The sequence below is a fragment of the Eumetopias jubatus genome, unplaced genomic scaffold (genome assembly GCF_037043125.1).
Source record: "Eumetopias jubatus isolate StellerSeaLion01/CBP00866 unplaced genomic scaffold, mEumJub1_p1.0 scaffold_2, whole genome shotgun sequence".
Classification (NCBI taxonomy): Eukaryota; Metazoa; Chordata; class Mammalia; order Carnivora; family Otariidae; genus Eumetopias; species Eumetopias jubatus.
In genome coordinates, this window is record NW_028274808.1 from 168,884,163 (window position 1) to 168,899,969 (window position 15,807).

The following is a 15,807-nucleotide window of genomic DNA, read 5'->3' on the forward strand; positions in this document are numbered from 1 at the left end:
AGGGACACGCCACGTTCAACCAGCCATTCTCACGTTAGACTACCCGCTGGACGTCGTTGTTGGTTCTGCCCAACAATGCAGGGAGGGTCAGTCTTGTTAACCCATGAAGACAGTCTCTGTGACCTTTGGGAGGACCGGTGGGGGTTTCTAAGCGGAGTTAGCCCAAAGGAAACACAACACCCTGCTCAGTGAGGGGGACCAGGTCTCCCTGTGGGTGACATCCCGTAAAGCGTGAAAACAGAGGCTTTCAAAGTCTGTTAGTGTCTGCAGGGTGTTTGCCACGAAGCAGCTGCACGGAGATGGGGTGGTGGTGACCAGGTGGGAGTTGTCCTGGGGGCTGCTCACTAGCGGGTCTGGCGGGAGGTCTCTTAGGCTGCGGTCAGTGCTTCATTCCTGGGGGAGGGCAGAGAGAGGGGAGGAGGTACCAGACATCTATCAGTTCTCCCAAACAGCTGTCCGTTCTCCCAAAGCGTATCTCCTGCTTGGCACCGGCAGGACCTGGGACCTGCCCCCTCCCCTGTTCCCAGCTCTCCGGGGCTCAGCGATCTTGCTTCTCCTGAAGACTGCCAAGCAGCTGGCCTCAGCTAAGGCTGGAGGAAAGGAGACAGCGTCCTTTAGTGAACAGCAGATGTTTAATAATTTCTCAAATTATGCCCGAGGAATTACAAGGAGAATAAAGTTGAATAGTCTAGCGTTCTTGCCCCCAAAGAGCCAGCCCATGTGAGGAGACAGGAGCAATGCAAGCGATGAGAAGCCTCGGCCTCCCACTGCATTGGTATTATGGTAGTATCCGTGTCACTCAAGGCCTCCCAGCTTCTGGAGTAAGTTGCCTAACCTTGAAGCCTCAGTTTCCCTACCTGTTAATTGGAGGTAATAACACACCAAGCTCTCAGGGCAAGTTGGAAGGATCGCGAACCAGTGTGCCCCAAGCCCATGGCATAATATCTGAGATGTGATCAAGTTCTAGAAATGTTAGCTGTTGTACTACCAAGCGAGTCACAAAGCACCTGTGATTGGTCAGCCAAATCACCTAGATGTGAAGTGCTGTCAACACCAAGAAGGGATGGAATGGTTGTGGTTGGAGGAAGGCCGTCAGGGGCAGGCCTGGTAGGGTCTGACCAGAGAGGAAGGGACGGAGACACAGGTTATGAGAATGACAGGCCTGGCATTAGCGAAAGACCAGATTCTCCAGGGAACCACCCATTAGCCTTTTTTCTCAGAGCCAAGATTCAAAATTGTAAATAATTAAAAACAAGAGCCGACTAGAAGGCAGGCTGGGGACACATTTCAGAGGGCGTGGAGAGGGAGAGAGGAACTAGGTATGTGTGAGGCATATGAAAGATTTATGCATATTTTAGTCAGGAGAGGATGTTGCTCTCTTAGGAAAACAAATTACAGACTCAAAAGTGTGGCTTCCTTTGATCGCTGCAGTGATGTCCCTAGATAGCCGTGTCACCAAGCATAGATTCCTGAGGAAGAGAGCCTGTTTTCTCGTTGACTCCCAGGGGAAAGACATGTACCTTATCCTGGAGAACGACACGCTCAGCCTGGTGGACCCCATGGACCGCACCGTGCTCCACTCTCAGCCCATCGCCAGCATCCGAGTGTGGGGCGTGGGCCGCGACAATGGCCGGTGAGTACCCAGGGGTGCTGCCGTCACCTGTCACCTCAGCACTGAAGTGTGGTCTCGCTGTTGTTGCCCATCACTGAACATCAAAGGGGACAATAGACTGTCCTTAGAAATGTAAAAAAGAAAAGCACATCTCTCTCCTTGCCTCCTAAACCTTCCCTTCACGGTTTCTGAACCTCAGACCTGTTGTCGGCTCTGGATCCTGTCTTCGAGTTCTGCGTATTTCTCCTCCTGCTCATGCTCCTCATCTCAGTTGCCAACTCACCCAGGCTCTCTGGACCCCTGCCCTTCCTTTTCTCTCTTTGCAGTCTGGGTTCATCTTGGCCGTTTCAGAAGCCCTCCTGGTGGTGCTTCCTTCCTAGAGGGCTTGCTTGAAGGGAGAGGTTGTGCCACAAGCTTTAGATCATTAAACCACGGTGAGCAGGAACTTCTGGGGTTTGGGGTCGGCTGAACTTTGTAACCATTTGAAATGTCCAGTCACGTCAAGATTCCATTCAGTGTGTGTTTCTCTGACATTCTACCGAAAATTTGTTATTTATAGCAAGTGCTTCTTAGACGTGTGGTGAATTGTCTGTTCTCCAGGATGACTGGAAATAAGGAAGTTCAAATACATATATATTCTAAATAATGAAGTAACAGTTATTGCAGACATCATCCTTGGATACCATTATTAAGTAACTGGGCTACGTTGAATGCATTTAGCTCTTAAATTATAGCTCGTCTTTGGCAACTCCCAAAGTACCTGAGGATCTCCTAGCATTTAGGGATCAGGTATAGGATAATTAATTATTGCTTTGTTGAAAATGGACGAAAGGAGGTGAAAATCCCAGATGAGAGAAAGATGACCCTGCGGGCTTGTGGTTCCATTCCTGGGCATTCTGGTTTATTGGGTCATGAGATCCTCTGTTGGGGGCTCTGCCTTGGCTTATCCCACCCGGCCTTTGGCTACCAGGGCTGGGCATTTGTGGGTTCAGTAGTCTTCTGATGCTGTTCCAAGTCCCAAGCCAGAAAGAAAAAATGGTTACACACTTCTCGGTCTCAGAACAAGCATTTTTGCTATAACCAGGCATAAGAAACGGTCTGCAAAAGAGAAGGCTGAAGTGTCTTCTGACCTCTGATTGGATAAACCTTCCTGGGAGCACAGTTGTGTCTTTGAGCTTCTGTCACAGAGTGATGAACGCAGTGGCAGTTGGGCCAGGTGCATGGGGGGTGGGGGGCCGGGGTGGGGGAATGAGTGGATAATTTATGCTACACACCTGTCATTCACTTGCTTGGCAAAACTGTAACACTGCAGTTGATGACTTGACATGAATTGATGAATTTTACAAGGAAAATACCCGATGATGATGTTTGCTCATCATTAGAAATGTTTAGCCTTAACGGAAGGATGTAACCCTGGTCCGTGTCCCCCAGGGTTGTTTTTAAGGCAGGAGCCCCGGTGAGGATCATTATATACATGTACAACTAGATGGGGTTGTGTTTTCTTAGGTTAGGCTGTGAGCAAATTTCACTGGTGACATTTTCATGCTACCCAGTTTTTTAAAGTGAGGCCAAATGCCACAAGTTCGGAGAGCAAAGGATTCAAACTCCAACTGACAAAATTATTCAAGCTCTGAGCCTCAGTTTCTCTCATCTGTGAAATGGGGCTCATAAGAGGGACCACAGGGCATGTGTATATATGCGCTTTTGTGTATGTATCGTAACTGGCACAGTGATGGAGACGTGGCAAATGCCTAATGAATGTTAGCTCTTGATTCGTTGAGGGAACATACATGAGCAGCTGCAGCTAATTACACGGCTTCCTTTCAAAGACAGGGTGAATATGGGAGGGGTCAGACCTTAGGGAGGTTTCAGAGACAGTTGATCATTTGATACAGGGGATGAGGGGCTGTTCCTCATGAGTTCAGTTATGCTACAAGGCAAGAAGGGCCCCCCACCGCTGCCCCCCAGTGACAGCAATGTAAATTCAGTTACATTACCTTGCTTATGTTTTTGAAATGTGAGCTGGGTTAACCATGTTTTTGAAACCACTTCTTATTCTTACTCAATGTTAACAGATAAGTATAATTTAGAAATTCCCTCAGGGTTCCACAGTGGCTGTCAGGACCTCCAGTTCCTGCATCGTGTTGGGGGGTTCTTGAGTTGGATTGCTTTTGGAAGCAATAAATTTAAAAAAGTGTGTTTGCCAGTGAAAGGTTCTGTTTCTCCCCCTTGGTCCCCTGAGTTTTCCTTCCCTAGAAGAAGGGGCATTTGTATTCCTGCCTTTTTTTTTTTTTAACTTTCTTTTGCTCTTGATTCTTTCTTTTTAACAGCAATTTACAAGAGCAAATTCAATTTGTAATGCTGCAAAGGAAAGGGGTTTTCACTTTGCATGAATAAAACATAAAAGCATTTCATTTTGCTTGCGAAAATGAGCCCATTTTGCATTCCTTTGTGACTTTCCTTACTGAGAAAATGGAATCTCTTAAGGGATTTCTTTTTTTTCCCCTCTCTCTCTTTCTGTCTCTGAATTCTAAGAAGATATGTTTAATGAAATGTGAGGAAAAGACAGTGTGACGAATGCAGCCCAGCCCTGTAGGTGCCCAGCAAAGACTTGTTGATTTGATTTATAACTCAGGAGGCACAGTCCTTGGAACGTGGGCTGTGTGTTCTCCTCTGGTGAATACCGAGATGACCGCTGTCATGGTAATGCTAGTGGCAGTCTCTTACATTACCAAGTACCTGACCCTCCGCTTTATGCTTTGCAAGCAGGCGCTCCCGAGATTCCATTTTCTTCCCCTCTAACCTTGTAATAATCTGCTTGTCAGTAGTGGTATCAGGTGCACGTAGAAAATCAAAGCAGGGCAGTGTATTAGTTTGCTGGGGCTCTTAGGGGATTTCTTGATGTGGTTCACATGAAGAAGGAAAGTACGTTTACCAGAGGCTCGAAGTAAATTCAGAATTTATAGTTATTTTGGGTTTAGCACTATCTGAAGGCATTCAAGTGGTTTTGATTTGCTCTGAAGAAATTACTTAGGGGGAGAGTTTACTTTGGGTGAGGGGGGGATCTGGCTGTAACACCCCACACTGATTTCTGAACATAGGGGACTTTTAACAGGGACTCTCCGCTCCCCTTGTGGCAGATATGGACCTGTCTACTGGGAAGGATCTGGGCACACAAATCCCTGTGTACGTTGCCAACATGCAGTAGTATCTGCTGATTCCATCTGTTTCCCGTGAGAAAGGAAAGTGGGTGGGTGGTATAGTCAGAGGGTTTTAGACCCCGTAAGTGGCATTTTCCCGAGTGACTTCCATGGCAGTGTTCCATGGGGCACTAATGAAGTAAGATGTTCATACGCTTTCCTTGAGGGGAAAAAAAAAAGATTCTAGGGTCAGTTGGAAAACCGGATTAAACAGAGTACAACAGGCCCCTTTACTCTGGACCCTCTTAGAGGTTTTCATGTGCTGATGTTCACTGGGGCCCTTTTCTTCATGGAAGTGTAGTCACATGGAACACACTTTGGAAACCACTGCTCTGGTCAGTTAATGCATTCCTTTAAATTAGTGGCAACACTAGATTGCTGTCTTTGTTTTTAAGAAAAATTGGAGTTACTTTCAATAAATGGAGACCTATGGGACCTGCTAGAATGAAGATAAAATCCCTTCATAATTAACAGCTACCATGGCCATCGGGCACAAGTGCTTTTTTTTTTATAAATATATTTTTTGAGCACCTTCTTTTTTTTTTTTAAGATTTTATTTATTTATTTGAGAGAGAGAGAATGAGAGATAGAGAGCACAAGAGGCAAGAGGGTCAGAGGGAGAAGCAGACTCCCCGCTGAGCAGGGAGCCCGATGCGGGACTCGATCCCGGGACTCCAGGATCATGACCTGAGCCGAAGGCAGTCGCTTAACCAACTGAGCCACCCAGGCGCCTGGGCACGAGTGCTTTTTAAAAAAAGTACTTTCTCAGGTTAAATGTTATTATTGATGCTTATAGTTATCACAAAACCCCTCTTTCTAGAGGATGTTTTATACATTTCTTTTTTATTTTTGATGAATAATTTCTAATAAAAATGGTGTGATAGATTATTCATAAATTTCCAAGTGGGTTTATCTTTGACATAATTGCTTTATCTGGTCAAGATCTCGGAGAACCTTTATCTGAAGAATATAGTGAGTCTTAAGTAGACTGAATTTTTTTTCCTATTCTCATCTCTTAGGATAGTCTCACCTGGACGTGGCCACCAAGACCCTGGTTTAAGTTGTTTTAGAAGACTATTGTTACACATAGTTCTTGCTCTTGTTTTCCTGCCGTTGTTGTCTTTTGATTTCTTTCAGAAACACTGCTTAGGGGAGCCTGGGTGGCTCAGTTGGTTAAACGTCTGCCTTCAGCTCAGGTCATGATCCTGGGGTCCTGGGATTGAGCCCCATGTCAGGCTCCCTGCTCAGCAGGGAGTCTGCTTCTCCCTCTCCCTCTGTCCGTCCCCCCTGCTTGTGTGTGCCCTCTCTCTCTCTCTCAAATAAATAAAATCTTAAAAAAGAAAGGAAAAGAGAAAGCAGTTTAATACCAATGTCTCCCAACCTCTTTTTTAAGGATTAGGAAACTAAAGACAGAAGGTAGAACTTACCTTAGATGAGCCTTCTGGTTCTGACAGGGCAAAGACCAGACTCCTGAGATACTCATCTGTCGGAATAGGAGGCTTGTCTGTTAATCCTGACAAGAGATGACAGATGATCTAAAATAACTGGGGGTCAGAAGGGAGGCCCTTGAACGCCATGGCCTCGTCCCTGTCCTTAGAGATCTGGCTTCTTAATTAAAGAGATAAGACCACAGTTGTGGGGGTGCCTGGGTGGCTCAGTTGGTTAAGTGGCTGCCTTCGGCTCAGGTCATGATCCCAGGGTCCTGGGATGGAGCCCCGCGTCAGGCTCCCCGCTTAGTGGGGAGTCTGCTTCTGTCTCCCTCTGCTGTTCCCCCTGCTTGTGCCTCTCTCTCAAATAAATAAATAAAATAAATAAAATAAAAAAAGACCACAGTTGTGAATTGAAAGCAAACTGTGGCCTTCTTTTTGTACGGCTTTGAGCTAGGAATGTGCTTTATATCTTTAGCAGGTTGTTTAGAAAATGAAGAATGGAGACTCGGCTGTAAGGGACCCAGGATGCCCTCCTCCCCTCTAGAGAAAGAGCAATAGAGTGGTAATACATGCAGAGCAGAATCAGGATCTTTGTGGCTGCCGTAGGAGGTTGTCGTAAGAAAGGCAAGGTCCTTTCTGACTGTCTCTCCTTCCCTACCTGTACCCCAGTTCTACCAGCATTCCTTGGGGTACCCGCAAGCATTGCCAGCCCTGATACTGTTCCTAGAGCTGACCCTCTGTGTATCAGATAGGATATGGCTGGACTGCTGCACCAGGGGTTCTCAAGCCCATTGTCTGAAACACTGGAGACATGGTCTTCTGTAGCAGTCTGCAACGAGCAGTGCTGCCTCCCAGCACAGCCCTGTGCCAGGCACGCTCAGGCTCCTTCTGGGTTGTAGATGGGCCATCCCTCCAGTGTCATCCTCATTGGATCAGGCCAGGGGACCTGTCTCTAAGTTGAAAGACAACCTAGGACTTGCACACGTCACATGGGTTCACACATTCCGTTCACGTTGTATTGGCCACACCCAGCTAGCTGCAAGGGACTCTGGGAAATGGAGCTGGGCTGGCGATCACCAAGTGAAAACCAACTACTCCTGAAACAGAAGAGGTGACACAAGCAGCATTCTGATGGGGTCTGAAGATGAATCACCTCCGCCTTCCGTGCTTTGTTCCGTCAGCCCTACAGGTCACAGTCCCCTGCCCCTCATTGCAGTGTTGCCTCCATCTTCCTGTTTCTTTCGTTTTTGCCTTGTTAATTACCTACTTACAGTTCTTTATATGATATTCTCTTTGTTCAGCTCTCTGGGGTGGTTTCTGTCTCCAGCCTACACCTTCCCTTGTTGAGCCTTAAATTGAATTAGCGCTGGCTAAAGGAGGCAGCCCCTCCCACACAGAAGGCATGTCTACCGCAGGGAGGGCATTCCAGAGAGCTTTTGCGAGCACACGGGTGAGTGTGGTGGCTGTTCTGTCTGTTCAGCTCCAACACGCTGTGGGCGACGGCAGCACTCGGGCCGAGGCGGCTTCCTTCCTCAATTGGTAGCTGTTGTCAGTGATAAAGGGCCGTTCTGTTCTAGGTGACAGGGATTTAGAAAGAGTGGGCCTCTTGGTTTTTTGAGCTAATCTGAAAGTTACCTCTCTTTTCCCTTGGCTGTTGTGTCTTTCCCGGGGAGTAATTGGAGGGTCTCCGTAGGGAGGGTGGAGAGCTTCCCAGTGACATCGAGTCAGAGGGTTCTCTGAGCCAGACCGTAATGAAAGATTGATGGAATTCCAAGATCTGCTGATGGAAGTTTAATCTGGGGTATGTGCTGTCTTGCCTCAGGGAGAAAAGCCTTCAGGGAAAGCAATAATTCTCTCCCTCTGCCATAGTATTATCTTGACCTCAAGAGTTAATTTCTTTTTAATACAGCCCCGTGATAAGCAGAGGCATCAGGATTTACTTGACCATTCTGCTGACTTACACTGTAGTTATATTTTATCTCTTTAGAAGTGGCTTCCTTTCCTTCTATTAATCATGCTGGGATGCTTGCTAATACTTTCAGCTTAGAATAACCTTTAAGAAGAGGCATTGTAAGTGACTGTCCAAGAAAAGATTCCCTCAAGGAATGTGTGAGGGTATTTTCGAGCAGATTTGTCATGGCAGTGCTGTCCAGTTGAAGACAATGATTGCTTCTCAGGAACGCGTCATCCGTTTTGCTAACTGGTCCAGTGCATAATCCAGCATTTCTCATACGCATGTTTCGACACCAGCCGGTGAGGTGGGGGCTTGAGGTTGTCCTGTCAAGAGCATGGAAAATTCTAGTGATGATCCCTGAACAGCTTTCATCTCACGCTTTCCCTGAGTCCCAAGCCGGATGAAGAATGGGCCTTTCTGGATGCAGCCTGAGGGTGATCGATCATGGTTGGCTTCACTAATTCTCTGTGTCAGTCCTCAAAGCACTGTGATCTTCTTGGAATACTTGGAGCATTCCAAGAAGAGAACGAAGAGTAGTTTTAGTGGAGAAATAGCCTAACAACCCACATAAAGATGAATTAGTATCTTACAGACCAGAGCAAGTTGTAACTATTATGACCCAGAGCCTAGCTTGGTTTCTAGCATGTTGTCTGTGCTCCATAAATGATTAGGTGGTTGATAAATTTGTAAAAGACTATTGTTACTGCAGGTGAACGGGCAGTCACTGCTTTTCATACACAAGTCATCACATTGAACCCTTTGACTCAAATGTAATCATCAGAGATTTTTGGCTTCGTGGTAAATCCAGTGATTGAGAACATAATGTAGCGCCTATGATCTGCTACTACTACTCGCAGAACACTTCTGACGCCAAATGTGTGGTTTTTTCACACCAAGCAATTCTCCATTTCTCCACAGATACCAGTTCTGAGTGTCCTACAATTGAATGCAACTCTGACACTAACCCCTTGGAGTAGTACATTCCCCCCAAGTCAAGGGCTGAGCCCCTCCAGACTGCCCTGACTCCAGAAGCCAGTTGCAATCGCAACTGGAGGGCGCTCATCTACTCCTGACCTGCCAGCTATAGTTCAGAGGTTCCCACAACCCCCTCTCAGGTTTGGTAATTTGCTAGAATGGCTCACAGAACTCAGGGAAACACTTTATTTACTACCAGTTGATTATGAAAGATACACATGAACAGCCAGATAAAGAGGCATATAGGGTGAGATCCAGAAGCGTTGTGATCACAGGACTTTGAGCTTCTGTCCCTGGAAAGTTTGAGACACATGACCCTCCTTGTGCCTTGGATGCATTTACCAACCCAGAAGCTGTCGAAGCCGTGTTGTTTAGGTTTCTTTTATGGGGGTTCCATCATGTAGGTATGGTAGCTTAAATCACTGGCCATTGGTGATTAACTCAATCTCCAGCCCTGTCCTCTCCCTAGAGTTGGGAGTGGGGCTGAAAGTTCAGCCCTTTATTCACACCTTGGTCTTTCTGGTAACCAGCCCTCCCTCCCCTGAAGCTACCTTGGGGGAGGGGGAAGGCAGCCATATCATTAGCATACAGAACCGTACACAATGGAGATTAAGAAGGTTTTAAAAGTTCTTGTGTCGGGAACCAAGGACTAAGGCCAGGTATCATAACCAAAGATGCTCCTGTCATTCAGAAAATTACATGGGTTTTAGGAGTTTTGTGCCAGGAACCAGGACAAAGACGAAATATCTATTTCTTCTTCTATTACAATATCACAGTAGCACAGTCAGTCGCCGAGAAGATTTAGAAAACATCAGGAGGGACTCAAGCGTTCTCACCTCCTGCAATAATGTCAAGTTTTTGAGAGCTAGAGTCAGCCAAGAGGAGCAGTACTGGAGTAGGAATCCCGCCATATGCAATTTAATCATGGATCTTCCCTTGCACTGATGTTGGAGGACTCTTAGCATCCCCGATTCTGCACCTGGAGTGGGGGTCGTTGTCAGGACGGCAAGGATGTGGAGGTGCTTTCATAGAAGTGTCATGCATTGCCCCCAGTAGTACTGTTTTTATTGAGATAGTAATATTTCCTTAAAATATTGCACTGGGCCAACTGTAACCTATTATAAAAAATTAAGAGAGGGGCGCTTGGGTGGCTCAGTCGGTTGAGCGTCCAACTTTTGCTTTTGGCTCATGTCATGGTCTCAGGGTCGTGAGATCGAGCCCCACATCAGGCACCGTGCTCAGCGCAGAGTCTGCTTGAGCTTCTTTCTCTCCCTCTCTCTTTGCCCCTCCCCTCCCTCAAATAAATCTTTAAAAAAAAAATTAGAAATTTAAATACATGGGAAGTTAGCATCATTTTGTCTTTAAATATCGAAAATTTGTCCCATATTGGTTTCCTGGGTGTCTTGACTGATGAGTTGAAGCCTCCTAAAAGGCTAACCTTGATGTTTAGACACTCCCCCCCGACCCATGGCTTTCTGGTCTTCTAGCTCTCTTATTAAGCCGGTCTTGGTGTTTAAATATCACAGCTTTGAATTAAATCCCAGGAATGGATTGTGTTTGGTGGAGTTTTTTCTTAGAAAAGTGAGCATGGATGAAAATTATCCCGTAATGAGCAGTGGGTTCAGAGACTTCCTGCTGTCACACACATGTCCGCGTGAGCTGCGGCCCAGCTTCCTCCTGGGACCCAGGTTCCTGCTCTCCTCCTGCTCACCAGCCTCTGTCTTTCGCCTAGAAGACAGTCAAGTTCTGTTCCCTGCTTTTCCTCTAACGGCACACAGCCCGCGGGTGCAGGCACCAGGTCCTCCGTTTCCTTATCATAACTTCAACTGGAAATTCTTTCCCAAAGGGTACGCTGGGGAACTGCTCTTTAGAAAAGAGAACAAGAGACAGGGAATCAAAAACTGGAATTAATAATTAAACTCAGGGGGCACGTAGGTGGCACATTCGGTTAAGCGGCTGCCTTCACTTGAGGTCATGATCGCAGGGTCCTGGGATTGAGCCCCACATCGGGCTCCCTGCTCAGCTCCCTCTCCCTTTGCTGCCCCCTCTGCTTGTGCTTTCTCTCGCTTTCTCTCCTGCTCTCTGTCAAATAAATAAATAAAATCTTAAAAAAAAAATTAAACTCAGGGCCCTGAGGCAAGGACCCTTCTTCTGAGGGTAAAACATCCCAGGAGCCCAGTCAGGTTGGCAGGGACATGGCAGCCAGAGAGTGGAAATACTAAATCAGACTTTAGGCTGAATATAAATAAGTGAGCCAGATAGTTCGTTTAGAACAGAAAGGCTCAATCTCTCTGAATGTGGGAACAATCGTTTGGACTATAAATAAAAGAACGCAGCGTGGGTGACAGACTGGATGTAACACCACTCACATATCTGGAGGAGTCGGGCGGCAGGGAGAGGGAATAGGAAAAATAAAACCTAGAAAATGTTGTCATTCAGTCCGATATTTTACACCGGAAACATGTCAAAGGGGAAGAGATGTTTGAAAGTCCTGGGGTGGGGAGGTTGGGGTGGGGATGCACAATTACAGGCTCTTAAGGAAACTGGGGTGGGGGGGTACCGTGAGGTAGGGGGCTTGCCGACATGGAGAACAGACTGATTGAGGAATGGGGAGGAAGGCGGCCAGGAGTAGAAAGCAGCTGGGCACGGGCTGCCTCTCTCTCTGCAGGAGATTGCTTCACTAGGCCAAGTCACCACCCCGTGTCACCACGTCTGCCCCTTTAGATGAATGGCTCCAGCTGCATTGGCAAGGGCTCATTGTTTCTGCACAGAGCGCCCTGACCTGTTGGAGATCATTCTTCAGCAGAGCTCATGGGCCCTGAACTGCCCAGCCCAGCACAGAGCGGGTCATGGTGCATTTGCTGGAATACCAAACCAAATCTGTTGAACTCAACATGGTCAGAACTGAGAGTGCCATCCACACACCTAGCCCCATTTTCAGAGTTATTCATACTCCTCTATTTTCTAGGTTCACACATTCATTCACTTGTTTCCGTGTGTATGCATGCATGCATGCATGCATTCACTCAACTGCTGCTGAGTCCACTCTGGTTATGGCTCTGCCATCAGCTCAATGAGTCAACAACCTGGGGTCCTCTTACCTCCCCTGCCTGCAGGGAGTGCTCACGCCCTAAGGATTCTATCTCCTTAGTACTTAAATCCAAGTATCATTTTCAGAAAGTTAAAAACAGGCTTTCATATATGCAGTAAGTAATAACTGAAGCTGGAACAATTCAAATATCCAGCAGCAGGTGAATAGATAAACAAATTATGGTGTATCCATACAACAAATATCCCCTAAGCAATAAAAAGCAATCAACTACGGGCAAGGAAAGCAAAAGCAAAAGTGAACTATTGGGACCTCATCAAAACAAAAAGCTTTTGCACAGCAAAGGAAACAGTCAACTGAACTAAAACATAACCGACAGAAAGGGAGAAGATATTTGTAAATGTCTTAATCAGATAAAGGGCTGGAAATCTATAAAGAACTTAGCAAACTCAACACCCAAAAAACAAAAAATCCAGTTAAGAAATGGGCAGAAGACATGAACAGACATTTCTCCAAAGAAGACATCCAAATGGCCAACAGACATGTGAAAAAATGCTTAACATCACTCTGCATCAGAGAAATCCAGATCACAACCACAATGAGATACCAGCCATTTGAGATTATTTTTGTAGGCTCATTAGGTCAGTAAATCATTTCACTGGAACACACACACACACACAAAGGAGTTACTGATATGTATAAGTACATGGCTGAGTCTAAAAAGAATTGTGCTGAGTGAAAGAAGCCAGACCCTCCCCAGCAAAAAAAGAGTATATACTATGTGATTTAATTTATATAAAATTCTAAAAAATGCAAGGTCAGCTTATCTATAGTGACAGACAACAGGTCAGCAGTTTTGTGGAGAGGGACAAGAAGGCAAGGGATTATAAAGAGGCAAGAGGAATCTTTGGGTGTTATGGATCTATTCACTATCTTGACGATGGTGATGTTTCACTAATATATACCTATGTCAAAACTTATCAACTTATATATTTTAAATATGTGCCAGTTTATTGTATGTCTCATATACCTCAGTAAGGCTGTCTTAAATATAATTTTAAAAATATACTGTGAGTAACATGTCAAAGATTTATTTAACTCAGGATTGAGCAAACCAATAGGACACCAAAGCCAGTTCAAAGGAATATAGGAAATGCGGGGAATCTCCAAAAAAGGCTAATTAAGCCACCAAGAAGCAGAGGTGTTTTTAAGAGTCACAAAGAACCTCAAGCAGGATGAATTAAATACACACAGGATCACTCACGCCTTTCTACCTAGGCACATCTTAGTCAAATGGCTGAAACCAAAGCCAGAAAAAAAATCCTAACAACAACCAGAGAAGAGAAAATGTTAAGATAGATGGCTAAGTTAGATACAAAATTGATTAATGTTCTACTGGCAATAAAATCATCACCTTTGGGGTCATCTGGATTTTTTTTTTTTGGCATAAAGTTGCAGAAATTAATTGCAGCTTTTTAATCTTCTATAAATTAACAGCTAACCTGACAGAGTCTGAGTCACTAGCAAAAAGTAAGTCAGACAAAGATAACATTTCCCTAGAGCTGGGCTGTCCAGGACAGTAGATACTCATCACAGGTAGCTCTTGAGCCCTTGAAATACCACTAGTCTGAATTGAGATGTGCTATAAAGTGTAAAACACACACCTAGGTTTTGTAAAAAAGAATGTAAAATATCTCACAACAACATTTTATGTTGATTACATGTTGAAGGATAATTCTTTGGACATATGAAATCAAATAAAATATATTACTAAAATTAACTTCACGTGCTTCTCTTTCCTTTTCTTAAAAAAAAAAAAAGAAATGTGACTACAACTAAAATTACCTGCGTGGCTTGCCTTGTATTCCTCGCAGACAGTGCAGCCCTAGAGAAAGGAGCAACCCTTAGGAGGGCCTATTAGATGTTGCCCCCCACTGTGATGCTGACCGCCCTCCTTTTCCTTTATTTCTAAGTTTGGGTTAATTTTTCTTACCACTTCTTACACCCATCGCTCTACCCCCATCCCTGACCTCCATCTTTCTCTCTGTGTCGCCTGGTACTCTCCTCCAAATAACCTGCCAACTGCAACCCAAGTCGCCTTTCTGACTGGTAGAGACATGTTGTCCCCTGCTGCTTACACGATGGAATCTGGACTCCTTTGGGGGATGTGTGGTCCCACCCCTGCCTGCTGCCTCCCCAGCCTGTCCTCCGGCATGGTGGGTGAGAGCACATACCCAGCCTTAGCTCTGGGCTGCCCTGCCCTGTCTGTTCACTTTCTAAAGCCTCTTCATGAAACCTTTATGCTTCCTTCTGTTGAACCACCATTCCCTCTGGGACATAAGCAGAACCTGCAGAGCCTTATGCCCTAGCACTCTGAAGGAAGCTTTATTTAACTTGCTGATCTTTTGTGCGTTTACCCACAGGAAAATAAATTTTGCAAGGACAGTTATTAGATTTAAAAAAATTATTGTGGGAATGCCCACATTTTTTTATAGGCATCGGTTTTTCTCTGTCGCTGGCTTTCAAACTATTTGTTGTAACCCATAAGAAGTGTAGCTCATGGCATGACCTAATTCCCCCTCTGTCTTCATTCATTCACAGTTAGCTAACAAAAATTTCACACAATACTCATCTTCACCGTATGTTCTGTTCTTTGATTTTTTTTTTCTTTGCTACTCTATTTAACTTTTGTGTGTGCGGGGGGTGGGGGGGTGCTTCTCTGTCTCTTCTCTCAGCCTCTCCCTCCCTGCCTCAGTCTTACCTCACCCCTGGCTCACCCTCCCCATCTGTCCCTCTCAAGTCTCAGGCTCCCAGACTTTGTCTGCGTTCTTACCCTCTCCCCCTCCCCACTTTGCCCCCTCCATTTCTTCAGAACCCTCCACCCCTGCCCAGACAGACTCCAAGACTCTGGGGGACAGAGCTGCCCTTTCTCCTGGCGAAGGAGGAGGTGAGAGGGGGCAGCCCCTCACCCGGCCCCAGTCTAGCTGCCCCCTCTCCCCACCAGCCCCTATTTATTTAACTTTTAAAATGCTATCTGTTACCACTAGCTAATCCTAGTTTGAATAACACCGATCTTGGTTAACTTTTCCCAAAAAGTATTTGAATAGAGCAACACTCTACCAGCTTAATAACTGCCATTTAATTTTTTTAAAAATTCCATGGACAAATCATTTTGGGAAATAGTATTTGCAATGTCTCCTGCTCTCAGAGAGAGGCCCAAATACATAGCTTAGCTATTGAAGGCTTTGGGCTATCTGGAACTTAATACTTTGTGAGCATAAAATGCATTATTTGCTTCATATCAATGAACTTGAAGAGGATCAGCATTTCTGGGGCCTGCTGGGTTAGAAGTACCCTGATCTAGGGATTCTGAATGATAACTCTCTGTCAATTAGAACAAAGCTGTATTTTAACACTTTACTTAGCACACCAACCCCCAAGACGTCACTGAAAAGTGTTATATTCTTAGGAGCATAGCTTTCTTTGGAGTCAGTCAGTATTGTCTCTTTAAAGAATTTGGTTAAGGGTGAAAATTGCAGTTTGTCGTGTTTGCTTTTTTGCCAGAAAGTTTCGAGTTAAATTAAATC

At 45.5% G+C, this 15,807-nt stretch overlaps 1 protein-coding gene across 1 annotated transcript in view; it reads left to right on the forward strand.

Annotated features, from left to right (window-relative positions):
- APBB2 (amyloid beta precursor protein binding family B member 2) overlaps positions 1 to 15,807 on the forward strand; it is a 340,123-nt gene that overhangs the window by 275,252 nt on the left and 49,064 nt on the right. Inside the window, exon 7 of the mRNA XM_088021349.1 lies at positions 1,506 to 1,633. Within this exon, the coding sequence (XP_087877475.1) occupies positions 1,506 to 1,633 (128 nt within the window). The remainder of the gene's footprint in view (positions 1 to 1,505; positions 1,634 to 15,807) is intronic.